The sequence below is a fragment of the Salvelinus alpinus genome, chromosome 29 (genome assembly GCF_045679555.1).
Source record: "Salvelinus alpinus chromosome 29, SLU_Salpinus.1, whole genome shotgun sequence".
Taxonomy (NCBI): domain Eukaryota; kingdom Metazoa; phylum Chordata; class Actinopteri; order Salmoniformes; family Salmonidae; genus Salvelinus; species Salvelinus alpinus.
In genome coordinates, this window is record NC_092114.1 from 37272678 (window position 1) to 37296812 (window position 24135).

A 24135-nucleotide genomic window follows, 5' to 3' on the forward strand; every position below is an offset into this window, starting at 1 on the left:
TATAGCTCCCCCCACCATCCTCCACTGCCACAGACATAAAATTAGTTAATGCAAATATGAGCACATCCTCCTATAGCTCCTCCCACCAGACTCCACTGCCACGGACATATGCAAATTAACGCAGTGAGTGCACAAGACAAATATAAAATCTTCCTGATATGCAGAGAGAAGTCACACAACTCAGTTGGGAAGATTCCAAAGATGATTTTATTCTAGGTTGAGTCTTTGAGAAAGTTGTGACATAGCAAGTTGATATTCCAATGTTATTTATTTCCAACATTGGTTATTCTGAGCTTCTTTTCAAATCACACAATGTAAAGTAGAGACCATAAACCATCATTTGGGTTTATGTATGACTTTGGTACTGAACAGATAGGACCAATGACGCATCATACGTTGGCTTCATGCCAAGGGATGTGTTCGCTCAGATTCACTGCCCATTGATGTGATAACGCTGGCGTCAACAGTTCTTTTAAATATTTTGAGGCGGATCCGTCAGCTGGAGGAATTTGCGCAGCATTAGAATGAGATTCGAGCTGGGGAGCTAGAGTCGTTCCAAATGGAATTACAAATCAAATGGATTGATTGAGACCCTAAAATTGTTTGTCAAGGTAAGTTTTAAAAAATGTATTTAACTAATTTACTTACCTAACGTTAGTGTTCAACAACTAATATTTGTTGCTCCAGCTGGTCTGTTTAGCAAGGAATGTTTTCTCTTCCTGGGCGACGCAGTAACGTTAGCGAGCAAATCAGAGAAGCGAGCCTTTATTTGCTCTTTTTGAGTTTAGCAATATGAATGGATTTGTCTTTTTTTTTTTTTTACGACGGGAGGTTGAAGCCAGTGATTTTGAAGAATCTAGCCTACTATTTATAGCATTCAGGATATTTTAAGTGGTAGCTATTTAGCAGAAGTGCTGTGCTATGGGGGCGGCTAGCCTGGCTCTCTCACGCAGCTAGCTAACGTTGGTGCCAAAAAATCTGGACAATGTGAGATATTGTTGAACTGGCCTTCTGTGAACATTAGCTAAACAATGTATGTACGACGGAAACTGGGCATTGAATACAGCTAGGACGCTAGTCATTCTCAGGTGTGCATTGGGCAGTGACGTGGTTTTTGATTGTTTGATAGGTAACGTTAGCTACTTAGCTGCTGTGACTAACGACGATGGCGTTGTGGCACGCCTTGATCGCTAGTAAACTAGAATCTTGCCTAAATTAAATCTCCATAGTAAATATATTATAGTTTATTGGTTTCGCCTATTCCTCTCTGGCTATAGCCAACAACTGACTTTATTGCTTAACCAGTTAACTATCGTCTATATACTTATATATATATATATTTTTATGCCGGTTTAGGAGTCTAACATGACGGATGGTTACCTTAGTTCACTGTTTTGAACTGCACGTGCCTCTTGACACTTTGCCCAGGACGAGACGTCACTCCACTGTCCATCATTAACGCTCGAGAATTGAAGCCTCTATCAGTTTCATGGAGATGTCATCATTCCTCCGAGTTAGGTACATTGATTATTTGCCTGGTCATTTGTAACTGAAGAATAGAGAATAATGCACTTTGTTCCCTTGGTCCCCTTGGTCATGTCCAAGCAAACTGATTCACTTTCAGGTGGTTTATCTTACAGTGCACCAAGCATTTGCAATACCAACCAGAGTATGTGAACGGAGCGTGCCCCATTTGACTCGAGCGTTGGGCGAGATATCCAAAGCCTGGAGCGACTGCTCCCGCCCGCTCCAATTTCGTTCCAAGTAGCGCTCACTTCAGGGCATGCCCGGCTAGCATGCATTTGTAGTCTGCTTGTATACTGCTATAGCCGCTTGCTTTAGCTACTCGTCATGGAGTTCACTAAATATTTTCATAAAGAAACTGATAAAAACACACAGGTCCAAAATCAAGGTGACTTACAGAGATAAGGGCCAAGATGGAGAGCAGTGATATAGTGTCCACAACGAAACAATCATTGTGGGATCAGAAGATGCACATATCCCGAAAGCATGATGGTGTACTTGCACATGCTAAAAGAAAGGAACTATGTGGGTATATAACTAAGTGGGTCATTGTGGCAAAGTATTTATAAACAAAAAATCTGATTTCTTAAAAGTTTACTTCATTTTTGTTCTATTATCTATACAATAGGCAGGCCATCATTTATTTTGGCCAATAGCCATGGCATATTCCCGCTTTCTGTTTTGATTAGGTTATTTTGCCTAAACAAAACGTGTATGTATAGCTCTCTCTTTCTCTGCTCACCTGGCAAGAATGTGGACAGGATATTCTCCGCTGCTGGTCTGCTCTCCAGGCACCATCGCATGAGCCTGGCCTAACTTGTATTTCAAAATAATTAATGCAAAGACACTGTAGACTGAGTCTGATAAGGCATTTTTCATTTCATTTGAATTTAATTCGAAGTCACAGCATATATGTACATTTTATAGACTATAATACAACTAAATGGCCCTACAAGCCTAGTGTCGCACTCGCAAATGCTTCACAATGTATTTCTTTGTAGGCTATAGCCTTGAAGAAAATAGCCTGAATAATCATTCATTTCTGTTCCTTCTTAGGCTTTGTCTGGCTCCTAACCAATTTAGTGTTTATATGCTTTTTAATATGACATGTAGCCTATTTGAAATGACAGCTTCTTACATTCACACTTTCATATATATATTTAAATACTTTTCATTCAAATCATTTCATTATTTCAAAACCAAATGGTATGTCCAGGTAGTCACACAGCTAGATGGGTGTTGGTTAAATTGTGATTTCTTTTTTTTTTATGAATGGAGCGGCAGTTTTTTTTTTTTCCATTTGCGCTAGGAACGTTTTTTTTTGTTTTTTTTGCGGAGTGGTGGAACGCTGGAGCGGTGTGTAAGCACTGCTCCATGAGCGATGAACGTGATTTCCGACCACTCAACTCGCTTACTCTGATACCAACCCATGTCCCCTAAAAGAAAAAACAAAATGGTGTATCATCAGGGTTGTTTTTTATCCAGACAAGAGAGACCAAGTTCACTCCAAACATTACTTGTATTAGCCTGGTGACAATGTGACATTTAGTTCAGGCATTGTATACCTACCTGCCCATCTGTGTTCAACCGAACACTGAATTTCAAGAGCACAAGTTTTAATGTCACATTCACAAGTACAGTGAAATACCTTTCTTGTAAACTGTAAACCGAACAATGCAGTAATCAATAACAATGTAATAGAACAAACACACGAGAAATACAAAAAAGGACAGTAAGTATAAGGAAGTGCTGTCTACCAGCAATATCATTGTAATAAATGTCAGTCCTTAATATGGACATGGAAGAGTCATTTAAAAGAATAAGCCAGCCAGTTCTCTAACTGTTTGGTTGCTCGCTTCTATTGAATACAATCTTACTAGGCTAGACCTATATGGACAAGCTTTCTACTGGAGATGTGTGTTGGAGTGTTTTTGTTGATTTATTGACGACACAACCACACATTCCCACTCTAAAACGGCATGTAATATCATTCAGTTTATTCAATGTAGGTCTTCTAATAGCCAGGGGATTTTCTTTGTGAAGTCCTAATGTGTGAGAGATCATGATTTTAACCGGTGCCAAGTTACTCGCTATAGCAGAGGAACTTTGCTGTCTGTGCTGTGATGGAAAGACTGAAGTGTGTAACTGATCCTGCTGGTCACAGTTTTGGAGAGCAAGTGAGACCCCAATCAGTGTTTTCTGCCTGGGTGTGCCAGTGGCCACTACCTCATTAAATAATAAGCAGGGACATGAGGGATGTAGGGGTTTGTGCGCTTGATATTCCACCCCACTGACTGCCCTTCCTGTTATTTTGACTGTCCAGTGTCCACACTATATAAATGAAACATGAAAACGAATTAAAGATGGTAAATACAGGCTGAAATTCTGTTTCTCCTACATTTTAGTAATTTAACAGACCCTCTTATCCATAGCGACTTACAGTAGTGAGTGCATACGTTTTCATACTGGTCCCCCGCGGGAATCGAACCCACGACCCTGACATTGCAAGCACCATGCTATACCCACTGAGCTACACAGGACCACCTGTCACACTCATTTTCACCTTCTCTAAATGCCTTAATTTGTGGCAGTGAAAATGTTCTGCTTATACATACAAGCTTTTGTAAGTTACGGGGTCAGTGGAATGGTTGTTTTCCAGCAAGTTTTTACATGCTGTTTAAGGGGTGATGAAATTCTGTCTTCAGCCAGTGTACAACTGTAGTTTCCCGATAACTGAGGGTTGGCGTTCAGGAGGGAAGGACAGCAGATGGGCTCCTCCTGCTACATCGCTGGTTGGTCAGTCCAACTAGGTCAGATGTCGTTTGTGTTTGGAGTGAGATTGGTAACAGTGAACACCCTGCATTTCACTCCAGCCTTTACCACCCAACCACGATTAAGGCCATTCAGGCTGGCACACAGTGACTATTTGTGCATAACACACATTAAGGGGCCACATTAGATAGACTTGAAGGCCAAGTGGTCTACTGCCATGGTTTGGCCTACATTTACCTGCAAATATCTCCAGCCCAGTTGGCAGTTGTAGTATTTTTCTTAAATAAGAAACGGAGGTACCAGCATGAGTCCTCATAATTATCAAGTGCAAATCTGCCTCAAACCTTAGGTTTGATAAATAACTTTCTCACGGCATTTAACTATGACATGCTCACACACACACTTGTTGATGCTCTCTTCTTGTTGTAGGCTCTCTTCTTGTTGATGCTCTCTTGCCTGTACTGTATTTGACTTGCTCTGTGGCGCAGCAGACCAATTTCCTGCAGAGTGCAGCAGCTGTGTGGCGCAAGAAAGGAGGCAGACGCCCGCTCTTACATCCTCTAAACCCCACATCTGGAAGCCATCGTCCCATACCCTGCCTGTAGGAGCCGGCACGGGCTCCATTATTTCGTAGTGTTTGTTTAATCGTGACCGTGTCTCATCTGTGCTGTATTATACAGTTGGCCAAGTGTGCAACCATTACAACCACAGAGCCTCGCATGGCCTTCACTTGTCGAAGTGCACTTTTCTTTTTTTATATCTTTTTTAATTGCTGTAAATATTTACTTCCTGAAATTCCACATTAAAGAATTTCTGATGGTGTCAACTGGCACATCACTCATGAAATCGGAACATCAAGCACATCCCACAAGATTGAGTCGTGTCCTAGGTTACAGCTTGTAAAGTCGGTTAAACAGTTATCTGAATAACTATTAGGTAGGTCTATCCATATCTCTGAGCAATAAAAAAAAAAAAAGAAGCTTTCTGTGCTGTAGTAACATTTGTGGAAATGTCATTGGAGGTCAATGTGTAATCTTATCAGTACCAAATCAGAGCTTTGGGCATGAGTCACTGTTAATTGATACTCTAGGCCTATAGGCATGGGAAAGTCCATCTCCATTGTGTACTAATCTCAGATCGGCTTCTAAAACAACAGTCGTTGGCTGAATTAATTAGGCTTGGCCTAGCCTATACATTTGACTCTAAAGCTGTAGTAATAAGAACAGGCTTAGCCTAATAGCACAATGTGTTCTTGGTGCCTGAAATGAGTGTCAGAATATTGTATTGTGGTCTGTGCTTAACATGTAGGCTAAATGTTAAAACACAGGCATTGAGAGGGAAGTAAATTACTTGTGTTCTCTCAAAGTTGAGGCTGGAATGGCAATGTGTATGCCACAAACTGTTCAGTTTAGCTGTGGCGTATCAGTGCCCTCTGATTCTCTGAAACCGCAAGGACGGGACCTTTGGACAGACATCGCTGGAGAGAACAACCTCTACACAACATTGTGTGTGTGGACACCCCTTCAAATGAGTAGATTTGGCTATTTCATCCACACCCGTTGCTGACAGATGTAAACAATTGAGTACACACCCATGCAATCTCCATAGACAAACATTTGAATTAGAATGGCCTTACTGAAGAGCTCAGTGACATTCAATGTGGCCTTGTCATAGGATGCCACCTTTCCAACAAAAGGTTTGTCAAATTTCTTCCCTGCTAGAGCTGCCCCGGTCAACTGTAAGTGTGACATGGAAACGTCTAGGAGCAACAACGGCTCAGCTGCAAAGTGGTAGGCCACAAGTTCACAGAACGGGACCACTGAGTGCTGAAGCGCGTAGTGCATAAAAATAGTCTGTCCTCGGTTGCAACACTCAATATCGAGTTTCAAACTGCCTCTGGAAGCAACGTCAGCACAAGAACTGCTCGTTGGGAGCTTCATGAAATGGGTTTCCATGGCCGAGCAGGCACACACAAGCCCAAGAAAACCCTATGCAATGCCAAGCGTGGTGTAAAGTTCACTGCCATTGGACTCTGGAGCAGTGGCAACATGTTCTCTCTCTGGAGTGATGAATTACACGTCACCATCTGGCAGTCGGACGGACTAATCTGGGTTTGGCGGATGCTAGGAGAACGCTACCTGCACGACTGCATAGTGCCAACTAAAGTCTGGTGGAGGAGGAATAATGGTCTGGGTCTGTTTTTTATGATTCGGGCTAGGCCCTTTAGTTCCAGTGAAGGAATATCTTAACGCTACAGCATACAATGACACCTGTCTGGGTGGCTGGTCTCAGACAATCCCGCAGGTGAAGAAACTAGATGTGGAGGTCCTGGGCTGGCGTGGTTACATGTGGTCTGCGGTTGTGAGGCCGGTTGGACATACTGCCAAATTCTCAAACTATGTTGGAGGCGGCTATAGGTAGAGAAAGGAACATTAAATTATCTGGCAACAGCTCGTGGCATGCTGACTGCTGAAATATCCAATTGCATGCTCCCTCAACTTGAGACATCTGTGGCGTTGTGTGACAAAATTAGCAAACATTTTTTGGTGGCCTATTTATTGTCCCCATAAAAGGTGCACCTGTGTAATAATTGTGCTGTTAATCAGCTTCTTGATATGCCACGCCTGTTAGGTGGCTGGATTACCTTGGCATAGGAGAAATGCTCACTAACAGGAATGTGAGAAATAAGCTTTTGTGCGTATTGAACATTTCTGGGATCTTTTGTTTCAGCTCGTGACACAAGGGACTAACACTTTACATGTTGCATTTTTTAAATATTTCTGTTCAGTATACTTGGTCATGGAGAAAGGCACCCATCTTATATTCCAGATCATGAACATTTTTCAAATGGCGAAAAACTGACTCGTTCAGTAAAATTATAAAATGTATGTATGACTTCAAGAGCAAGCCCAAAGCATAACTTAACAAATCTATGTGATGTAATTCCCCCCCCCCCCCTGTCTTTGCACTGGTCTCTTGGTTCACTGACTCATCTCTCCTTCTTCCAGATTTGACTGCCGCCATGGCTGACATGGAAGTGTCTCTCTCCCCTGCCCAGATCGAGGCACTTTACCTCAGCCCCTCGCTATCCTCCACCTCCACATTTTCCTGCCCTTCCTCACCTGGATCCTCTTCTTCCTCGTTCTCCTGCTCAGACTGCTCCTCGGACTGCCCCAACCAGCACCAGTCATCTTCCAGTCCCAGAAGCTCCAGCCCCAGTGGCTGCAGCAGCAGCGACAGCGATGGCATACGGGGCTGCAGCCCTCCTCTGGACATCATATCTGAGGACGCTGTGGTGCTGGACTTGGTCATCAATCCTGAAGTGGCCTTGAAGGCTTGCCAGGAGGTCCTGCAGAAGGTCAAACTCCTGAAGGTTGAGGAAGAACCGGAGTTGTTGCAAAAGTGCGGCCCGCAATGGCGGCTGCCCAAAGAGACCGTATACATGGAGCATTGCAACACGGGTTCCGCTAAAGAGGAAGAACAACGTTATTCTCCTCAACAAATAACGCAGAAATGCCCTGCGTCACAACAGCCTTGTGACACAGGTTCGATTAAAGAGGAGGAGGAAGAAGAAAAAGAAAAGCGTGACCCTCCCCGACAAATTACGCGGACATGCCCTCAGTCGCAACAACAGAATGGCGACCAGTCCTCTGCAGCGGCCAAGCAGTCCTTGCTTTTGCGGCTCTTTGAATCTAAGCTCTTTGACGTCTCCATGGCCATGTCCTACCTGTACAAGTCCAAGGAGCCCGGTGTCCAGGCCTACATTGGCAACCGCCTCTTCAGCTTCTCGGACGAAGACGTGGACTTCCACCTACCCCAGCTGCTCAACATGTACGTCCACATGGACGAAGATATGGGCGACGCCATCCGACCCTACGTGGTGCACCGCTGCCGCCAGAGCATTGCCTTCTCCCTGCAGACGGCATGGCTGCTCGGCGCCTACTCCTCCGACATGCACATCTCTACCCAGCGCCATTCTCGTGGCACCAAGCTGCGCAAGCTAATCCTCACAGACGAACTAAAGCCCCATGCAGCTTCTAAAGGTGTGGGTGCTGCGGATGCCAGGCCTGGCCTGCGGGTCGGTGCCCGCATTCACCACCACCAGCGGCACACCATGGAGCTGTCCCTGGCCCCCGACAGCCAAATCAGCCCCGCCGATGCCTACCTCTCGCCTTCCAAGCGGACACACCAGCGGTCCAAGTCGGACGCCACGCATTGCACGAGCCTGGGGACTAGCCTCAAGAGAACAGCCAGCAACCCCAAGGTGGAAAGCGGCTACGATGAGGTGAGGGCCTTAACATATTTTGTCATGCTAAAAGAGGGACGGGAGAGTGGTGTCAGCGCTGTGGAGTATAGAATGTCTTTATGTTTTGTTTTTAATCATGTCTTTTAATAGTAGGCCTGTTGCATACATGTTCTCTCTTTTTATAGTCCCTATGTATGATAAAGGACAGTAAACACTGTGTGGATTTTAGTTGAGGAATCTGAGCCCCTACCCTGAATCCCAAGTTTTTCTCCATCTGTGTAAGTAGTTGTCCTACATAACACTGTGGGAAACTTGGTTCAACCATTCTGGATTGTGCTGTGCCAGCAATATTTTATTTATTTATTTTATTATTCGCAGGTGAGGCGTCTTCCATGTCTCACAATTATATTACTTGTGGAAAAACTGTTCTGTCAAAATTGAACATTCTCTGGGAGCCCGGGATTACAAGTGTTGGACCTTGAGGAGCTCTATTCCAGCTCTTTCTATGGTCTAGCCAGACTACCCTCAGTCTAACTAATAAAGGGGTTGGGGTTAGGTAGCATCTGTCCCACATCTCCAGAGTTCCCTCCCTATTATTTTGGGCGTGCAGTCTCCTCCCTCTCCATTTTGGCTGGACTTCTCAGCCAGATTGCTCTGCAGCTGGTGTCAGAGTGAGGTTGAGGGTGGGTCCCTTTTGAATTGAGAGATGGTGAAAAAATGGGTCACTTTCTATCATGGGAGACATTAGATTGTTTAGCAGACGCTTTTGTGAGCATGTTTGTGTGTTGGCAGGATTTGTCAGTGTTGACGAGTGATATAGTCCTTGTGGTAAATCGTATGAAAGCCATGCCTCTTGGTTGGAAGAGACACTTTCAGACTGTATTTTCCCTATGATTGCTTTGAGCGCACAGGGAAAGAATGTTGGAGAGTTTGTGTGCTTCCCCTTGTCTGGCCTTTCTCTGTCTCACTGTTTCTCTGGCTTGCAACCTTCTGCCAGTCCCCTCTCTCATCAGGGATCAGTTATTTTATGAGAAATAAAATGGGGGTAGTTTTAGATGGGACAATGTCCTGAACTAGAGCAGAGTGATGGTCCCTCTCCCCTCCTTGATATATTTTACTGTCCTCACAGTTACACGCCTTAAACAATTGTAGACTTTCTGGGCAAGTGGACTCCAAGACATCTTGCTGTGTTATGCATTATCTCGCTACTACCAATGTTTCCCCTCCCACCTCTCTTCATTCTGTTTTTGTGCCTGTTTTTGTCATCCTTTTTAATATCCTCTACCAATCCCTCTCTCAGCTAATATCCTCTTTCACTCTCCCTCTCTCTTTTCCTCCCATCCCTTCCCCACTTCTGCCTGCATCAAACCTCCCTGCCGACGTTGTGGCCAGTGATCCCTGTTTAATCTGTGTCGGTGCTGTGAAGAATCCTGTAGGGCACAATAACAATCCACAGAAAGCAACCAACAGCCCAAAGGAGTTCAAGGGCGCTTCATTTAATTGACTTTGCTCTTTAGGATTTATTAGCAAAGATGGGTAGAAACTGCTTCTCCAATAGAAATACCCAATCACCCTAGTAGGTGATGTCATGGCAACGTTAGCTAGCAAAGGTCCTGTGCAGTAACACATCGGGTCTAACGGTCGTGCAAACTGTCAAATCAAAGGCACTCCTTTGATATAAAGTTGGTTTTGTTGGAAATAAAAACGTGTCACTTTCGTGGTTGTAGTAATTACAGTTTCTGCTACTTAAGCTCGGCTCGAATCTATGTTTTGGATAAAAAAAAAAATGAACAACGAAGAATAGATTTGTCACTTCTCCCATTGGCTTGCCAAACCCCGGTCTGGGTTGCAGAGTCTGCTTCGCAAGCGTTACGGGAAGTCTCGCTTGTTGCGCCTCTGTTTAGAAACTAGTGATCACTATTTGGATGGCAAGCAGTCCATTTTGCTTTGTAATAATAAATACTGTACTGATAGCAATAAGGACTAAGGCTTCACTCGCCATCTTGTTAGTCCTGGTTATTTGCCTAAGAACTGACTAACTTTGTTTTGATCTTTTTACTTGGCCTCTGGCTGGATTGCAACAGTGAGGAAAAACCAAGAGGCACCAATCACAGTGAAGAGGAAGAAGAATGCTGTGAAATATATGTCCACCATTTTGAGCCGCACTGTAATGTGAGTGGGACCGCCCCCGCAGTGCAGGTTGGGTTGGGTGTTGCATAACTGCCCTTTTGTTTACAGTCTGGGCTCAGCTGTCAGTGCCCAGCATGCCTTCTCTGCCTCACTACTTCCCTCTTCCTGCCCCCTCGTGTTGTCTTGGCAACAGCCACTGGTGGATTCAGATGGCTCCCTTTTTCCCCAGAGTGGGTTTCAATGTAAACATACACTACCGGTCAAAAGTTTTAGAACACCTACTCATTCAAGGGTTTTTCTTTATTTTTACTATTTTCTACATGGTAGAAATAATAGTGAAGACATCAACTATGAAATAACACATGGAATCATGTAGTAACCAAAAAAGTGTTAAACAAATCAAAATGTATCTTCTATTTGAAATTCTTCAAATAGTCACCCTTTGCCTTGATGACAGCTTTGCACACTTGGCATTCTCTCAACCAGCTTCACCTGAAGTGCTTTTCCAACCGTCTTGAATGAGTTCCCACATGCTGAGTGCTTATATGGCTGCTTTTCTTTCACTCTACGGTCTGACTCATCCCAAACCATCTCAATTTGGTTGGGGGATTGTGGAGGCCAGGTCATCTGATGCAGCACTCCATCACTCTCCTTCTTGGTCAAATAGCACTTACACAACCTGGAGGTGTGTTGGGTCATTGTCCTGTTGAAAAACAAATGATAGTCCCACTAAGACCAAACTAGATGCGATGGCGTATCGCTGCAGAATGCTTGTGGTAGCCATGCTGGTTAAGTGTGCCTTGAATTCTAATAAATCAGTGTCACCAGCAAAGCACCATCACACCACCTCCTCCATGCTTCACGGTGGAAACACACATGCGGAGATTATCCGTTCACCCACACCGCGTCTCACAAAGACACAGCGTTTGGAACCAAAAATCAAAACATTTGGACTAGACCAAAGGACACATTTCCACCGGTCTAATGTCCACTGCTCGTGTTTCTTGGCCCAAGCAAGTCTCTTCTTCTTATTGCTGTCCTTTTAGTAGTGGTTTCTTTGCAGCAATTTGACCATGAAGGCCTGCTTCACGCAGCCTCCTCTGAATTCTTGATGTGTCTGTTACTTGAACTCTGTGAAGCATTTATTTGGGCTGCAATTTCTTAGGCTGGTAAATCTAATGAACTTATCCTCTGCAGCAGAGGTAACTCTGGGTCTTCCTTTCCTGTGGCAGTCCTCATGAGAGCCAGTTTCATTATAGCGCTTGATGGTTTTTGTGACCACTTTAAGAAACTTTCAAAGTTCTTGATCTGCATTGACTGGACTTCATGTCATAAGAGAAACGAGTCCATCATTACTTTTTCTTACTTGAGCTGTTCGTTCTTGCCATAATATGAACTTGGTATTTTACCAAATAGGGCTATCTTCTGTGTACCACCCCTACCTTGTCACAACACAACGGATTGGCTCAAACGCATTAAGAAGGAAAGAAATTCCACAAATTAACTTTTAATGAGGCACACCTGTTAATTGAAATGCATTCCAGGTGACTTCCTCATGAAGCTGGTTGAGAGAATGGCAAGAGTGTGCAAAGCCGTCATCAGTGCAAAGGGTGGCTATTTGAAGAATCTCAAATATAATATATTTTGATTTGTTTAACACTTTGTGTTTTTTTTGGTTACTACATGATTCCATGTGTTATTTCATAGTTTTGTCTTCACTATTATTCTACAATGTAGTAAAAATAAAAAGCCTTGAATGAGTAGGTGTTCTAAAACTTTTGACTGGTTTTGTGTGTGTTTATATAAATGTTTTACTTCTCCGTTCGGAACAAGTGTTAATGTCGAGCCCTGCGTTATTGACTTGGACATCAAGACATTCGGTGGAAGGCAAATGCCTCAACATTGATTTGACTGCTGTGAAATCAGTTGTAAGTCTTTTAAGACTGACTTCCTCATCAGACAGCTCCTCTGTACTAGCCTATGTGTTGTCACCAGATTAGCTCCACCCTTAGAATACCTTTTTGTAACACGTTGCCCTGTGTTTAACAATCACCTGGACTACAGGTTCAAAGGACGTCTGCTCTACTGCTGACGTACATGCACAGACAATGTATTTCTGCCACACCTTGTGTTCTGCAGGTAACCCAAGCCTCCGGCTCGGTTTCCCTGTCAACTCTATCCCCAATGTGGTTGTCATCAGCAAATTGTACTTTGGTTACATGTCTATTGCGGGCGCAGCTAATTGCTCATTTTGCCTAGACTCCTGAAATGCATCACAAGAGGGCGACACGAGTAGCTCAACCTATTTTTGTGTCATTTAGCACCAAAAGTATAATCGGGCACACCGCCATGCAATCTCCATAGACAAACATTGGCATCAGAATGGCTTTACTGAGCTCAGCGACTTTCAACATGGCACCGTCATAGGAGGCCACCTTTCCAACAAGTCAGTTGGTCAAATTTCTGCCCTGCTAGAGCTGCCACTGGTCAACTGTAAGTGCTGTTATTGTGAAGTAGAGATGCCGCGAAGTGGTAGATGCCACAAGCTCACAGAACGGGAGTGGCGGGTGCTGAAGTGCGTAGTGCGTAAAAATCGTATGTCCTCTTGCAGCACTCACTACTGAGTTCCAAACTGTCTCTGGAAGCAACGGCAGCACAATAACTGTTTGTCGGGAGCTTCATAAAATGGGTTACCATGGCAGAGCAGCCGCAAACAAGCCTAAAATCACCATGCGTGATGCCAAGCGTTGGCTGGAGTGGTGTAAAGCTCATCGCCATTGGAAACGCGTTCGCTGGAGTGATGAATTACACTTCACCTTTTTTTTTATTTAACTAGGCAAGTCAGTTAAGAACAAATTCTTATTTACAATGACGGCCTACCAGAGAACAGTGGGTTAACTGCCTTGTTCAGGGGCAGAACGACAGATTTTTACCCTGTCAGCTCAGGGATTTGATCCAGCAACCTTTCGTTTACTGGCCCAACGCTTTAACCACTAGGCTACCTGCCGCCCCATCTGACAGTCCGACGGACGAATCTGGGTTTGGCGGATGCCAGGTGAACACTACCTGTCCAAATGCATAGTGCCAACTGTAAAGTTGGTGGAGATGGAATAATGGTCTGGGGCTGATTTTCATGATTCAGGCTAGGCCCCTTAGTTCCGGTGAAGGGAAATCTTAACGCTACAGGATAAAATGACATTCTAGACAATTCTGTGCTTTCAACTTTGTGGCAACAGTTTGGGGAAGGCCCTTTTCCTGTTTCATCATGTCAATGCTCCCATGCACAAAGCGAGGTCCATACAAAAATTGTCGATCGGTGTGGAAGAACTTGACTGGCCTGAACAGAGCCCTGACCTCAACCCCATCGAACACCTTTGGGATGAATTGGAACGCTGACTGCGAGCCAGGCCTAATCTCGACTCTATGATAGAGCAGGTATCCACTCAACCTTTTCAAATCTATGAATTACATTTTGGGAAGTATTACCCAGCCACTTTATTTGTTTGGAAAACGAATGATTTTGCCTCGTTAAGCACGGGTCCAGAATCAGTTTAGTTATTTTTCTGTTTAGAACAGTTGATTGGTTTGAATAGGGAAATCAGGTCCCAGGTACACTCAGGGACCCTTCCTCAACAGAACGTCCTGTCCACTGGAAATAATGTTCAGGCAGTCTGACGTTTGGTCATCATCCCAAAAAATACATCTTCACAGGAAAGGCATCTTGACATTTGACTACAACAGTAGAACGCAAAGGAAGCTGCTTGGTTTACTTGTCAACACAAAAAGAACGAGGAAATACGGGTTCCTCATCCTGGAAAATCGGTGCCTTTGAATATGCCTAACTAGGGCTGTGGCGGTCATGAAAATGTCAGGCGGTAATAGTCATGCAAATGACTGCCGGTCTCACGGTAATTGACCTTTTTAACATAAACATGTTTAGTGTGCCTTTTGGAACATCTAGATTTTAAAAAGTCTAATACATTTTATATAGCCATCACAATAAAATCCATTATTTAATTGTGATAGGCCTATAAATCTGGGAATGTCTTAATTCAAAACAGGCTGCATGATGCAGCTCTGTATCTTGATGATTTGTGGAGGGGGAGAGCTAATCAATGGAAGATGGAATTAAAAGGGAAATGAGAGAAGGGTTACAACGACCAAAAGCCAGCAGGTATGCTGCTATTTACGCTATAATCTGAGTGGAGTTATATGTAGTCTAACTGTAGGATGGTGAAAAGCGCGTTTAACTTTATGGCTAGCCTCAATTAGCCTAGTTAGCTTGCTTTTCTGGTTTTGATGCAGTCAAGACGGGTACTGTGTAATCGGATGGGAGGATAAATAACTAGCAAGAAGTTAAGTGGGTGCGGTCTCTACCTCCTGTGCCTCCAGGCTCATAGTGCTCCGAGCCTCCCGTGTTTTACTCAGATGTTTACACACACACACACACACACACACACACACACACACACACACCGAACGTTCTCCACTCACTAACAGCCTACAGCTTCTGTCTCCATGGCTCCGGTTGAATAAAGTAGCAAAACAATTGGCTTTTCTGCTGCTTCCCTCACTCTGCTCAGACCAGTTGTCTTTTTGGGAAGATGTTTTTAAAAATATGCATGTTGGGTCTGGTCCATTTCGGAATGGGAACTCTAACTCCAATCACTTTGTTCTCATGATTTAGATTATTACAAATTCAATGATGTGTTTCAAGTGATTAGAGGGCCAATAGAGCGCTGAGTTCCGGGCCATTAGCAAGTTTGGTAGGCAATCCATCGGCGCCATTCATTTGTGCAGTTTTGGATTGGTATTACCATTACCAATGGAATTTAACTGCAGTCATGACTCGTGACTGCTGGTTTGGCAGTAATACAGCCCAAGGCCTAACCCATGTATGTCAACGCCACCTTTTTAAGACTGTTTCACTATCCACACCAACTAGAAAATGTATGCATTGGGCATAATTTCTCTGTAGGATACTAATCTGGACATTGGCATGTAGTTCAATGGTCTCTAACCCCTTGGGTTGTTTTCGCTCTAATCGGATAACTTGCTTCATGTTTATTTAAATGCTCCTGTGATTTTTGGAGACTCGGCTAAATGTAAAGACACCTGGAGTAACCTGTACTAAATGAGAGGTTAGTAATGGGAACATGTTTGAATGGAAAGCTCCAAATTCAAATCAAATCCAATTTTATTGGTCACATGCAGATGTTAATGCAAGTGTAGCGAAATGCTTATGCTTCTAGTTCCAACAGTGCAGTAATATCTAACAAGTAATCTAACAAATTCACAATGACTACCTTATTCCCACACAAATGTAAAGGGATGATTAAGAATATGTACATATATGGATGAGCGATGGCCGTAGGCAAGATGCAGTAGATGGTATAGAATACAGTATATACATATGAGATGAGTAATGTAGGATATGTAGACATGATTAAAGTGGTGTTATTTAAAGTGACTAGTGATACCACTTTAATAAGATGACTTAATAATAAAAGGTAAGAGATTTGAGTCTGTATGTTGGCAGCAGCCACTCTGCTAGTGATGGCTGTTTAACAGTCTGATGGCCTTGAGATAGAAGCTGTTTTTCAGTCTCTCGGTCCCTGCTTTGATGCACCTGTACTGACCTTGCCTTCTGGAGGATAGCGGGGTGAACAGGCAGTGGCTCGTGTGGTTGTTGTTATTGATCCAGTGTCACATGCAATGTTGACACACAATGTTTACACATTTTACATGGTAGTCCTAAGCAACAATGATGCCACTGTCAGTAGTTCATGTTGCAAAAATTGTCCTACCTGGTATTAAAGGTAGACTCAGCGGTATGACGTAGATGCAGGAAGTAAACCGCATTGTGGGTGAATTTCCGCAACAACGAGGAGTATTGAAACGCGAGGCTCAACTTCTTTGTTGTTTTGGTCACCTGGCTACCATGCTGTAGCAGTGCGACTGTGTGAGCGCAAAGTCTTGTATCTCGCTCATCTCAATATCTGCAGTGCTGCTCGTGGCAACAAATTTCATTGAGTCTACTTTTTTTTCTTTTTTCTTGACTGTTAAGTATTTTAACATGTTAACCGTCCCATATGTTAGCCTACTTGGAGCTTGTTTCCATAAAAAAACGAAATTAAGTATGTTTTTAAATGGTAACATCTCAATCATAAGGTTATCTAATTTCAAAGTAGCCTTAATGGTGGACTGTAGAACAAAGAACTTCCTCGGTGTACTTTTACCTATTATAATGGTATTGAATATTGCTCATACTTTAGATATGAATATTGGACACCATAAGTTGACTAAACATCTCCAAGGCCCAAGGTATCTGGGTGTTGCTAAACTCTATCATTTTAACTATTGTGGTACTGCAATGGTTTGACATAGAATTTATTTGCTTCCTTCTCCCTGTGCCCATGCATTCTTAGTCTTATACCTCCCTTGGTTCTTTTCTGATTCCGCTCCTAAAACATCCTCCATTCAATTCCCATCATACCATCTTCCTTTCTCAGCCTCTTTATTTTTTTTGTAGTCATTCAAGGAAGGACCTGAAAGTTGTGCCACTTGTTATTTGTTGTAACTCATTGTAAATTTCTTCAGAACACAAAAAGACATCGGTCTAGATTCTAACTCCTCCTTACCTCTCTCCTCCTCTCTGTAGCCGTTGCGCCTGACGCCGCAGAGGGAGTTCATCAAGTCTCTGATAAGCATCGGAAAGCAGCTGGCCACACTGCCCACCAAGGAGCAGAAGACCTGGCAGCTCATCTCAGAGCTGTCACAGCTCAACCACAAGCTGCCCGCCCGCGTCTGGCTGCCCACTGCAGCCTTCGACCACCACGTGGTGCGCATGCCCCACACACAGGCCGTGGTGCTCAACTCCAAAGACAAGGTGAGGCGACTTGTTGTAATATATGTATAAGGAGGTACACACACACACACACACTACAGGCTCCAAAAACAAGGTGACCAGAAGGCCTAGAAGTTTGACACATTAGTTAGTTTTGTCATTATTCATTTCCCGAGGAGCCTTGAGTGTAAATGGAGTGGGCCCCAATGCTCTTTGTCAATGGAACTTCCTGCTTAAATGTGTCTTAGAAAAATAGGTCTAGAACTCCAGTACCTAAGTATGACCTCTGACCTCTTCATTCTCCCCTTCCTTTCAGGCCCCATACATCATCTACGTGGAGGTGCTGGAGTGCGAGAGGTTCGAGACATCCGGCATTCCCCTGCGCATCCCAGAGACGCGCATCCGCAGTGCCCGCTCTGCGGACAACCTCCTCCCGGAGTGCATTAGCATCACAGCCGAGCAGCGCGCCGGCAGCTTCTCCACCGTGCCCAACTACGACAACGACGACGAGGCCTGGGCCGTGGATGACATTGGCGAGCTGGAAGTGGAGGTACCGTGTGGCACAATGTGACTTATTCAAGTAACATTTTGATGACTAGGCAGTAAGGGAAGGAGGGAGTGAATCAGATTTGAATGTACTTTAACCCTGGGGGCCTTCTATGGTTCCAGCTCCCAGAAGGCCACACCAGTAGCAGTGACAATATCTCCCAGTTCTCTGTAGACAGCATCACCAGCACGGAGAGCAAGGAGCCTGTCTTCATCGCCGCCGGCGACATCAGGTATAGGGTCACTGTCAGCCAGAATTGCTTTGCTAGCTTATTTCTCTTTAAGACGTTCTTGTTATAGTTTCATGTTTTGGGTCCATCTCTATTGTCTGGATAGTGGTTTTACAACCACATGTTTCTTTTGTCTTAGGCGACGTCTGTCAGAGAACCTGGCCCACACCCCCACAACGTTCCGGAAAGATCCGGAGGACCCGTCCGCTGTGGCGCTCAAGGAGCCCTGGAAGGAGAAAGTCAGGTGGGTGATTGGTACATAGAAATAGAATTACTAGAAGATACAGAAAATTGGTGGGCATACATAATCCCCCACTGAGGATGCATGTCTATCCCACTTATTGGTATTTCTTTTTTATTTAACCTTTATTTAACTAGGCAAGTCAGTTAAAACATTATTTACAATGACGGCCTACCCTGGACAACACTGGGCCAATTGTGCGCCTCCCTTAGTTCAGCGAAGAACAACGCATTGTCAAGTTATTTGCTGTGTCCTTACTATTTCCTTCCGTTCTCTCCATCCCTCAGGCGGATAAGGGAGGGCTCCCCTTACGGTCACCTGCCAAACTGGCGGCTGCTGTCAGTCATCGTGAAGTGTGGGGACGACCTGAGGCAAGAGCTACTGGCCTCCCAGGTGCTCAGCCAGCTACAGGTACTTGACTCTCCACAGTAGAGTCCCATTCCACAGAAGTCCTCTGTGGTAGTATTATTAATGTTCACTCACTAATTCGCTCCACTTCTCCCCTTTCCTCTCCAGTCCATCTGGGAGCAGGAGCGCGTCCCCCTGTGGATCAAGCCCTATAAGATCCTGGTGATGTCATCAGACAGCGGGATGATTGAGCCTGTGCTGAACGCTGTGTCTCTGCACCAGGTGAGCAGAGAAAATTAAATGGACCCAATTGGGCACTTGATCTCATGACAAAGTTGCCTAACAATAACTTCAAGCCGAGTTGTTTAGCTTTGTAGTCCAGTACCTCTTGGGATGAAGATTTTGGTAATATTAGTAACGGTTTGATCACGCACTGGAATTTCATGAGTTGCTAATTCTAATGGAATGCCTTGTCGGTAGCTTTTTCTAATGGAATACTGTCTGTTGCTATTTTATGCAAAATGCTGTCTCTGTGCTCCAGGTGAGGAAGCAGAGCCAGCTGTCTCTGCTGGATTACTTCCTGCAGGAGCATGGCAGCTACACCAATGAGGCCTTCCTCACCGCCCAGCGCAACTTTGTGGAGAGCTGCGCCGGCTACAGTCTCATCTGCTACCTGCTGCAGGTTAAAGACAGGTGGGCAGCCCTCCCTTCTCACCCCTCTTCAGTTTCACTAGTTCTATTACTCGCATGTTCCATTTCCCCTCTTCCTTTGTCTTTGAGGCTGTTTGGCTGCGTTTACACAGGCTGCACAATTCTGATCTTTTTCCAATAATTAGGCAGAAGGTCAGATTTGGGCTGCCTGTGTAAACCGTTTTTGTGGTCTGATCTCAACTACCACATCCCACCCTCTCCTGTATTTCTAAACTGTTTACTCGGTCCCCCTATCCCTTCTCTGATCTCCTTTCTCCAGACACAATGGAAACATCCTCCTGGACTCGGAGGGGCACATAATCCACATTGACTTTGGCTTCATCCTGTCCAGCTCGCCCAGGAACCTGGGCTTTGAGACCTCTGCTTTTAAGCTCACCAGCGAATTTGTGGATGTGAGTCAAATAAATCCTACCGCATGCAAATTTGCATTGTCATATAGAAGTGTTATCCGGAAAACACTGTGGGATTGATCATATAACTATCTCCCTAACAATCTGCGTAAATACATTTGTCAGTGTTCGAAGACGCTATTAGCGACAATAAGTTTGCTGGTTAGCTGCAGTAACCTGCATAACCTGTTGGTTTTGTATGTGTAAAGACTAACCTCTTGTCTGTGGTTCTCTCTCAGGTGATGGGAGGACTGGATGGAGACATGTTCAACTACTACAAGGTGCTGATGCTCCAGGGCCTGATAGCTGCTCGCAAACACATGGAGAAGGTGGTCCAAATAGTGGAGATCATGCAGCAAGGTACTGTTAGCTAAAACCGTATATTAGCATGATCAGTGTGTTGTGGTGCTTTTCCATAAACATGATCTATCTTTCTCTGTGGTCTTGGTATTGCTCCTCTGACTCCCTCTCCCTGCCCCCCCCCCCCCCCCCCAGGCTCTCACCTGCCCTGCTTCCATGGCTCCAGCACCATCCGCTACCTGAAGGAGCGTTTCCACATGAGTCTGACGGAGGAGCAGCTACAGGTGCTGGTGGAGCAGATGGTGGATGGCTCCATGCGCTCCATCACCACCAAGCTTTATGACGGCTTCCAGTACTTCACCAACGGCATCATGTGAACAGTTCCACACCAAACTCTACCACATGGGACAACCACATGTGAGAGCAAGCAAACATGCATATAAAGATGGTGGCAAACCTGTGCATATGGACTCACGCATGTGTGCTTGCCATAGCAGCACATTTAGGGAAATGGACTCTTGTATAGACAAGTGCAACAAGGTCCTGTTTGCGAACTTGGTATGTTCTTTGTCTTAGACGGACCTCTGTTTTCCCCCTCCTTGTTTTGGCCTTGTGGAGGGGGGAGTCCACACCTTCTCTCCCTCTTGTCCTCCTATCCATAGGACTTTTACCGCATTGACTGTTCTAAAACGAGGCATAATGCACAGTTCAAATCACACACACAAAAAGGATTAAGTATCAATATCGAGGAGGTACTTAATTGAAAAGGGGGAGGGGCAATACTGGAGAGGGAGTGGTCTATATTCAGAGGAGCCAAGAAGACTTATCAGAATGGATGAAAGACGAATAACTGTGGATCAATTGTGCAAGAGCTTCACAAAGCAGTACATATTGAATATATTTACTTTGTTCTTAGAGAGCAAAATGGACTTTGAGAAGCCACTGTGTAACGACAAAGAAAGCACAAGACATATCATTTGCGGAGGTTTTCTAATGGACATTTTCTTTGTTCTCTGAAAATTCCTATGGTTATCAAGAATGAGCCAGCCCGAAGAGAGGGGGGGAAAAAGGACTATAAAACCATTGGTGTATGAGTGTTATGTCAGGAAAACAACTCCTTAATCCAAGGTTTAATGCATTTTGAACAATGTTTAAACTGGAAAATTGTGAACTAGGACCAACTCATCTCTTATTAGGGGTCCAAGCATATGCAGCAAAGCTGCTGGTTGTATGTGTTTTTGTTCCCATCCTTGATAACAGGTGCAGTTTCATTTCAATCTGAGTTTTGCACAACTGGGGCTCGTTCAGTAGAGCACATCTGTAACACATTTAGTGTTATAGATAGAAATACCATGAAATAGAAAGTTCTTTATCTCAGTTCTCCAGGGACTCTTGTCCTTACTGAATAAGCACCAAGCAACACAGACTATCTAGTATCTGAAACTATCAGGAAAGGGCAGAATGTTTTACCATTTAATATGCCGACTGTGTCATACCAACATGCATCATGTAGAACTTTGCTTTGCTTGTTTCACTCTTTAAACCACCATACTTGAAGGAAAGCTAGCATAGTGATGAGCCTCATGCACTTGATGAGTTATGTTAAACCAAAATAGCTAACTGTGGTTAAATTTATGCAAAAACTCAACATTGATGTTCCACTAATGTTAGTCTTTAACCTCTAACGAAATGTGATTTATTAATGCATTATTATTGTATGTTTTGTTAACTTAGGTTGCATATTTAAAGAATGCTCAACACTTTCCTCTCTGGTTGGCTCTCAGATGCATTCCTGTGAATAACTCAGGCCAATCTAGAGTGAGGGTTGTCCTTGAGCAGATTATGTAAATAATGGGAGTGATTTTTCTCATTCCTGTCCGTTTATTGGTCTGTTTTATGTCTCCTTGTTTTGAACAGTATGAGCTCACTATCACAAGTCAACTTCCTTGATATGTGAATGTTTTTTTTTTTTTATTATAATCTACTAAACTTTTTTTTACTTTTTTCCCTTGCTGTCTCAAACACAAACATGTATTCAGTATTGAAGAGAGTGGTTTCAAGAGCTACATGCTTGGATAGCCTATAACTTATATTACCTGCTCATGTCTCATGTTTGAAAGCTGAGTCGATGGTGGGGGGGCTTTTGTGTGTAGCAAAAGTGACAACTTTTCTCTCAAATGCAGTCATTCCTGTGAGAGAAACGATCCCTTGATGTACGAGAGGTACAACTTTTATCAATGCAACAGTTGGGACAAGGGCGTGCAGGTCATGTACCCAGGAAGTGCTTTTATCAGAAGTTTAACACTCCTGCTTACTCTTCTCTAAACACTACTACTGCATTGCTTTTCCCTTCATTAATTCCAACCCTAACCTTATTCTGTAAGATGATCTATAACTATAAAGTGCATTTTCTTTGCTGGAGCGGGTGCTGTCAGTCAAACCTTTGTGTTGATTTTGATGTCTCCCCATTGAGAAGCAGAATTTTGTCCTTGTCCATCCAGATGACAAGGGCTATATTCGGTCTGCTCCAGATAGAAATGTATTGTATAGATCACTTGTTTCAAATAGAAAGTGATGTCTGCTCTATATGAATGTTTTTTGCCTTTTAAGTTCTGAACATTGTGCCCTCCTGAAAGAGACATGGTTTTATACAGAATTGGTCCACACCAAGCAAAGCATTTATTCCAGTAATTAACTATGGTTAATATGGAGTGCCTTTGTCCTTGATACTAAAGACATTTAGAATGTACAGGGGAAGAAATTGTCCACTTTACATTGTATCAAAACGCTAACGCTTCCTGATTGTTTCACTTTTCATTCGTGGTTGAGACTAAATGCATGACTCATTCAATAAATCAAATTGTTTTTACTTTTCTTGGTTAACGTGATAAATATTACATATACACACATTCATTCAGACTAGTATTTTGTGTTGCAGTAGATTTCTAGTTTCCCAATTAAATGACATTCTACTCTGCACATTTATCCAAAATTCATCAAATGAGAGAAACAGAGTATACTAAACATTAGGAACACCTTTAATATTGCGTTGCCCTCACAATAGCCTCAATTTGTCAGGGCATGGACTCTACAAGGTGTCGAAAGCGTTCCACAGGGATGCTGGCCCTTGATTCCCACAGTTGTATCAAGTTGGTTGGATGTCCTTGGACCATTCTTGATCCACACGGGAACTGTTAGTGTGAAAAAACCAGCAGCGTTGCAGTTGACACTCAAACCGGTGCGTCTGTCCCCTACCATAACCCGTTCAAAGGTACTTTTCTTGCCCAATCACCCTCAATGGCACACACGATCCATGTCTTAAAGCTTCTTTAACCTGTCTTCTCCCCTTCATCTACTGATTGAAGTGGATTTAACAAGTGACCTCAAAGGGATGATAGGATTCACCTGGTCAGTCTCATGAAAAGAGCAGGTGTTAATACCTTTCTTGGACTCCCATCCAAAGATGGAGATGGAAAAGAAAGAGGGGCAGAGAAGCAGTTGGGGCAAAAGAGGCAAAGTTCTTCAAGAATAAAAAATATAATAAAAGGGTCAAGGAGTCAGGAAGTAGCTGGCTGCTTTTAAGAGAGAACGAGTGGGAAAAAACGTACACAGAAACGGACAAGAAACAGGAGGACCTCGAAAGGAAGATATGACAAAGGTGGAAACCAAAAACGAAGCCAGAAGAGGCTGCAAGAGCAGAAGCTAAAACAAGAAAAACCAATGATTGATTTTGAAAAAATGCAATGGTCCTGCAACAAGTGGAAGTGTTTGTATGTGATTCACGTCCAGTTCCACTGTACCCCTTTAACAATGATAAACTATTCCACAAGTATTAGAAAATGGAGCTTTGC

The 24135-nt window shown here is 43.8% G+C and overlaps 1 protein-coding gene across 1 annotated transcript; it reads left to right on the plus strand.

Moving 5' to 3' along the window:
* The first annotated feature begins 479 nt into the window (after positions 1 to 479).
* Positions 480 to 23153, plus strand: LOC139558653 (phosphatidylinositol 4-kinase beta-like). The gene is made up of 12 exons (XM_071373916.1): positions 480 to 611; positions 7305 to 8581; positions 17334 to 17561; positions 17836 to 18069; positions 18189 to 18298; positions 18435 to 18539; positions 18824 to 18947; positions 19053 to 19166; positions 19426 to 19577; positions 19855 to 19987; positions 20224 to 20344; positions 20480 to 23153. The coding sequence occupies exons 2-12, from the start codon at positions 7319 to 7321 to the stop codon at positions 20659 to 20661; spliced, it is 2766 nt and encodes a 921-aa protein (XP_071230017.1). The 5' UTR covers positions 480 to 611; positions 7305 to 7318; the 3' UTR covers positions 20662 to 23153.
* The last annotated feature ends 982 nt before the right edge of the window (positions 23154 to 24135 follow it).

Bases quoted from the DNA above. Each gene is read 5' to 3' on its own strand.
- LOC139558653 (XM_071373916.1), top strand. From the start codon at position 7,319: ATGGCTGACATGGAAGTGTCTCTCTCCCCTGCCCAGATCGAGGCACTT. The intron at 17,562-17,835 runs GTGAGGCGACTT...CCTTCCTTTCAG, and splicing joins TGCTCAACTCCAAAGACAAG to GCCCCATACATCATCTACGT. The intron at 19,578-19,854 runs GTGGGCAGCCCT...TCCTTTCTCCAG, and splicing joins CTGCTGCAGGTTAAAGACAG to ACACAATGGAAACATCCTCC.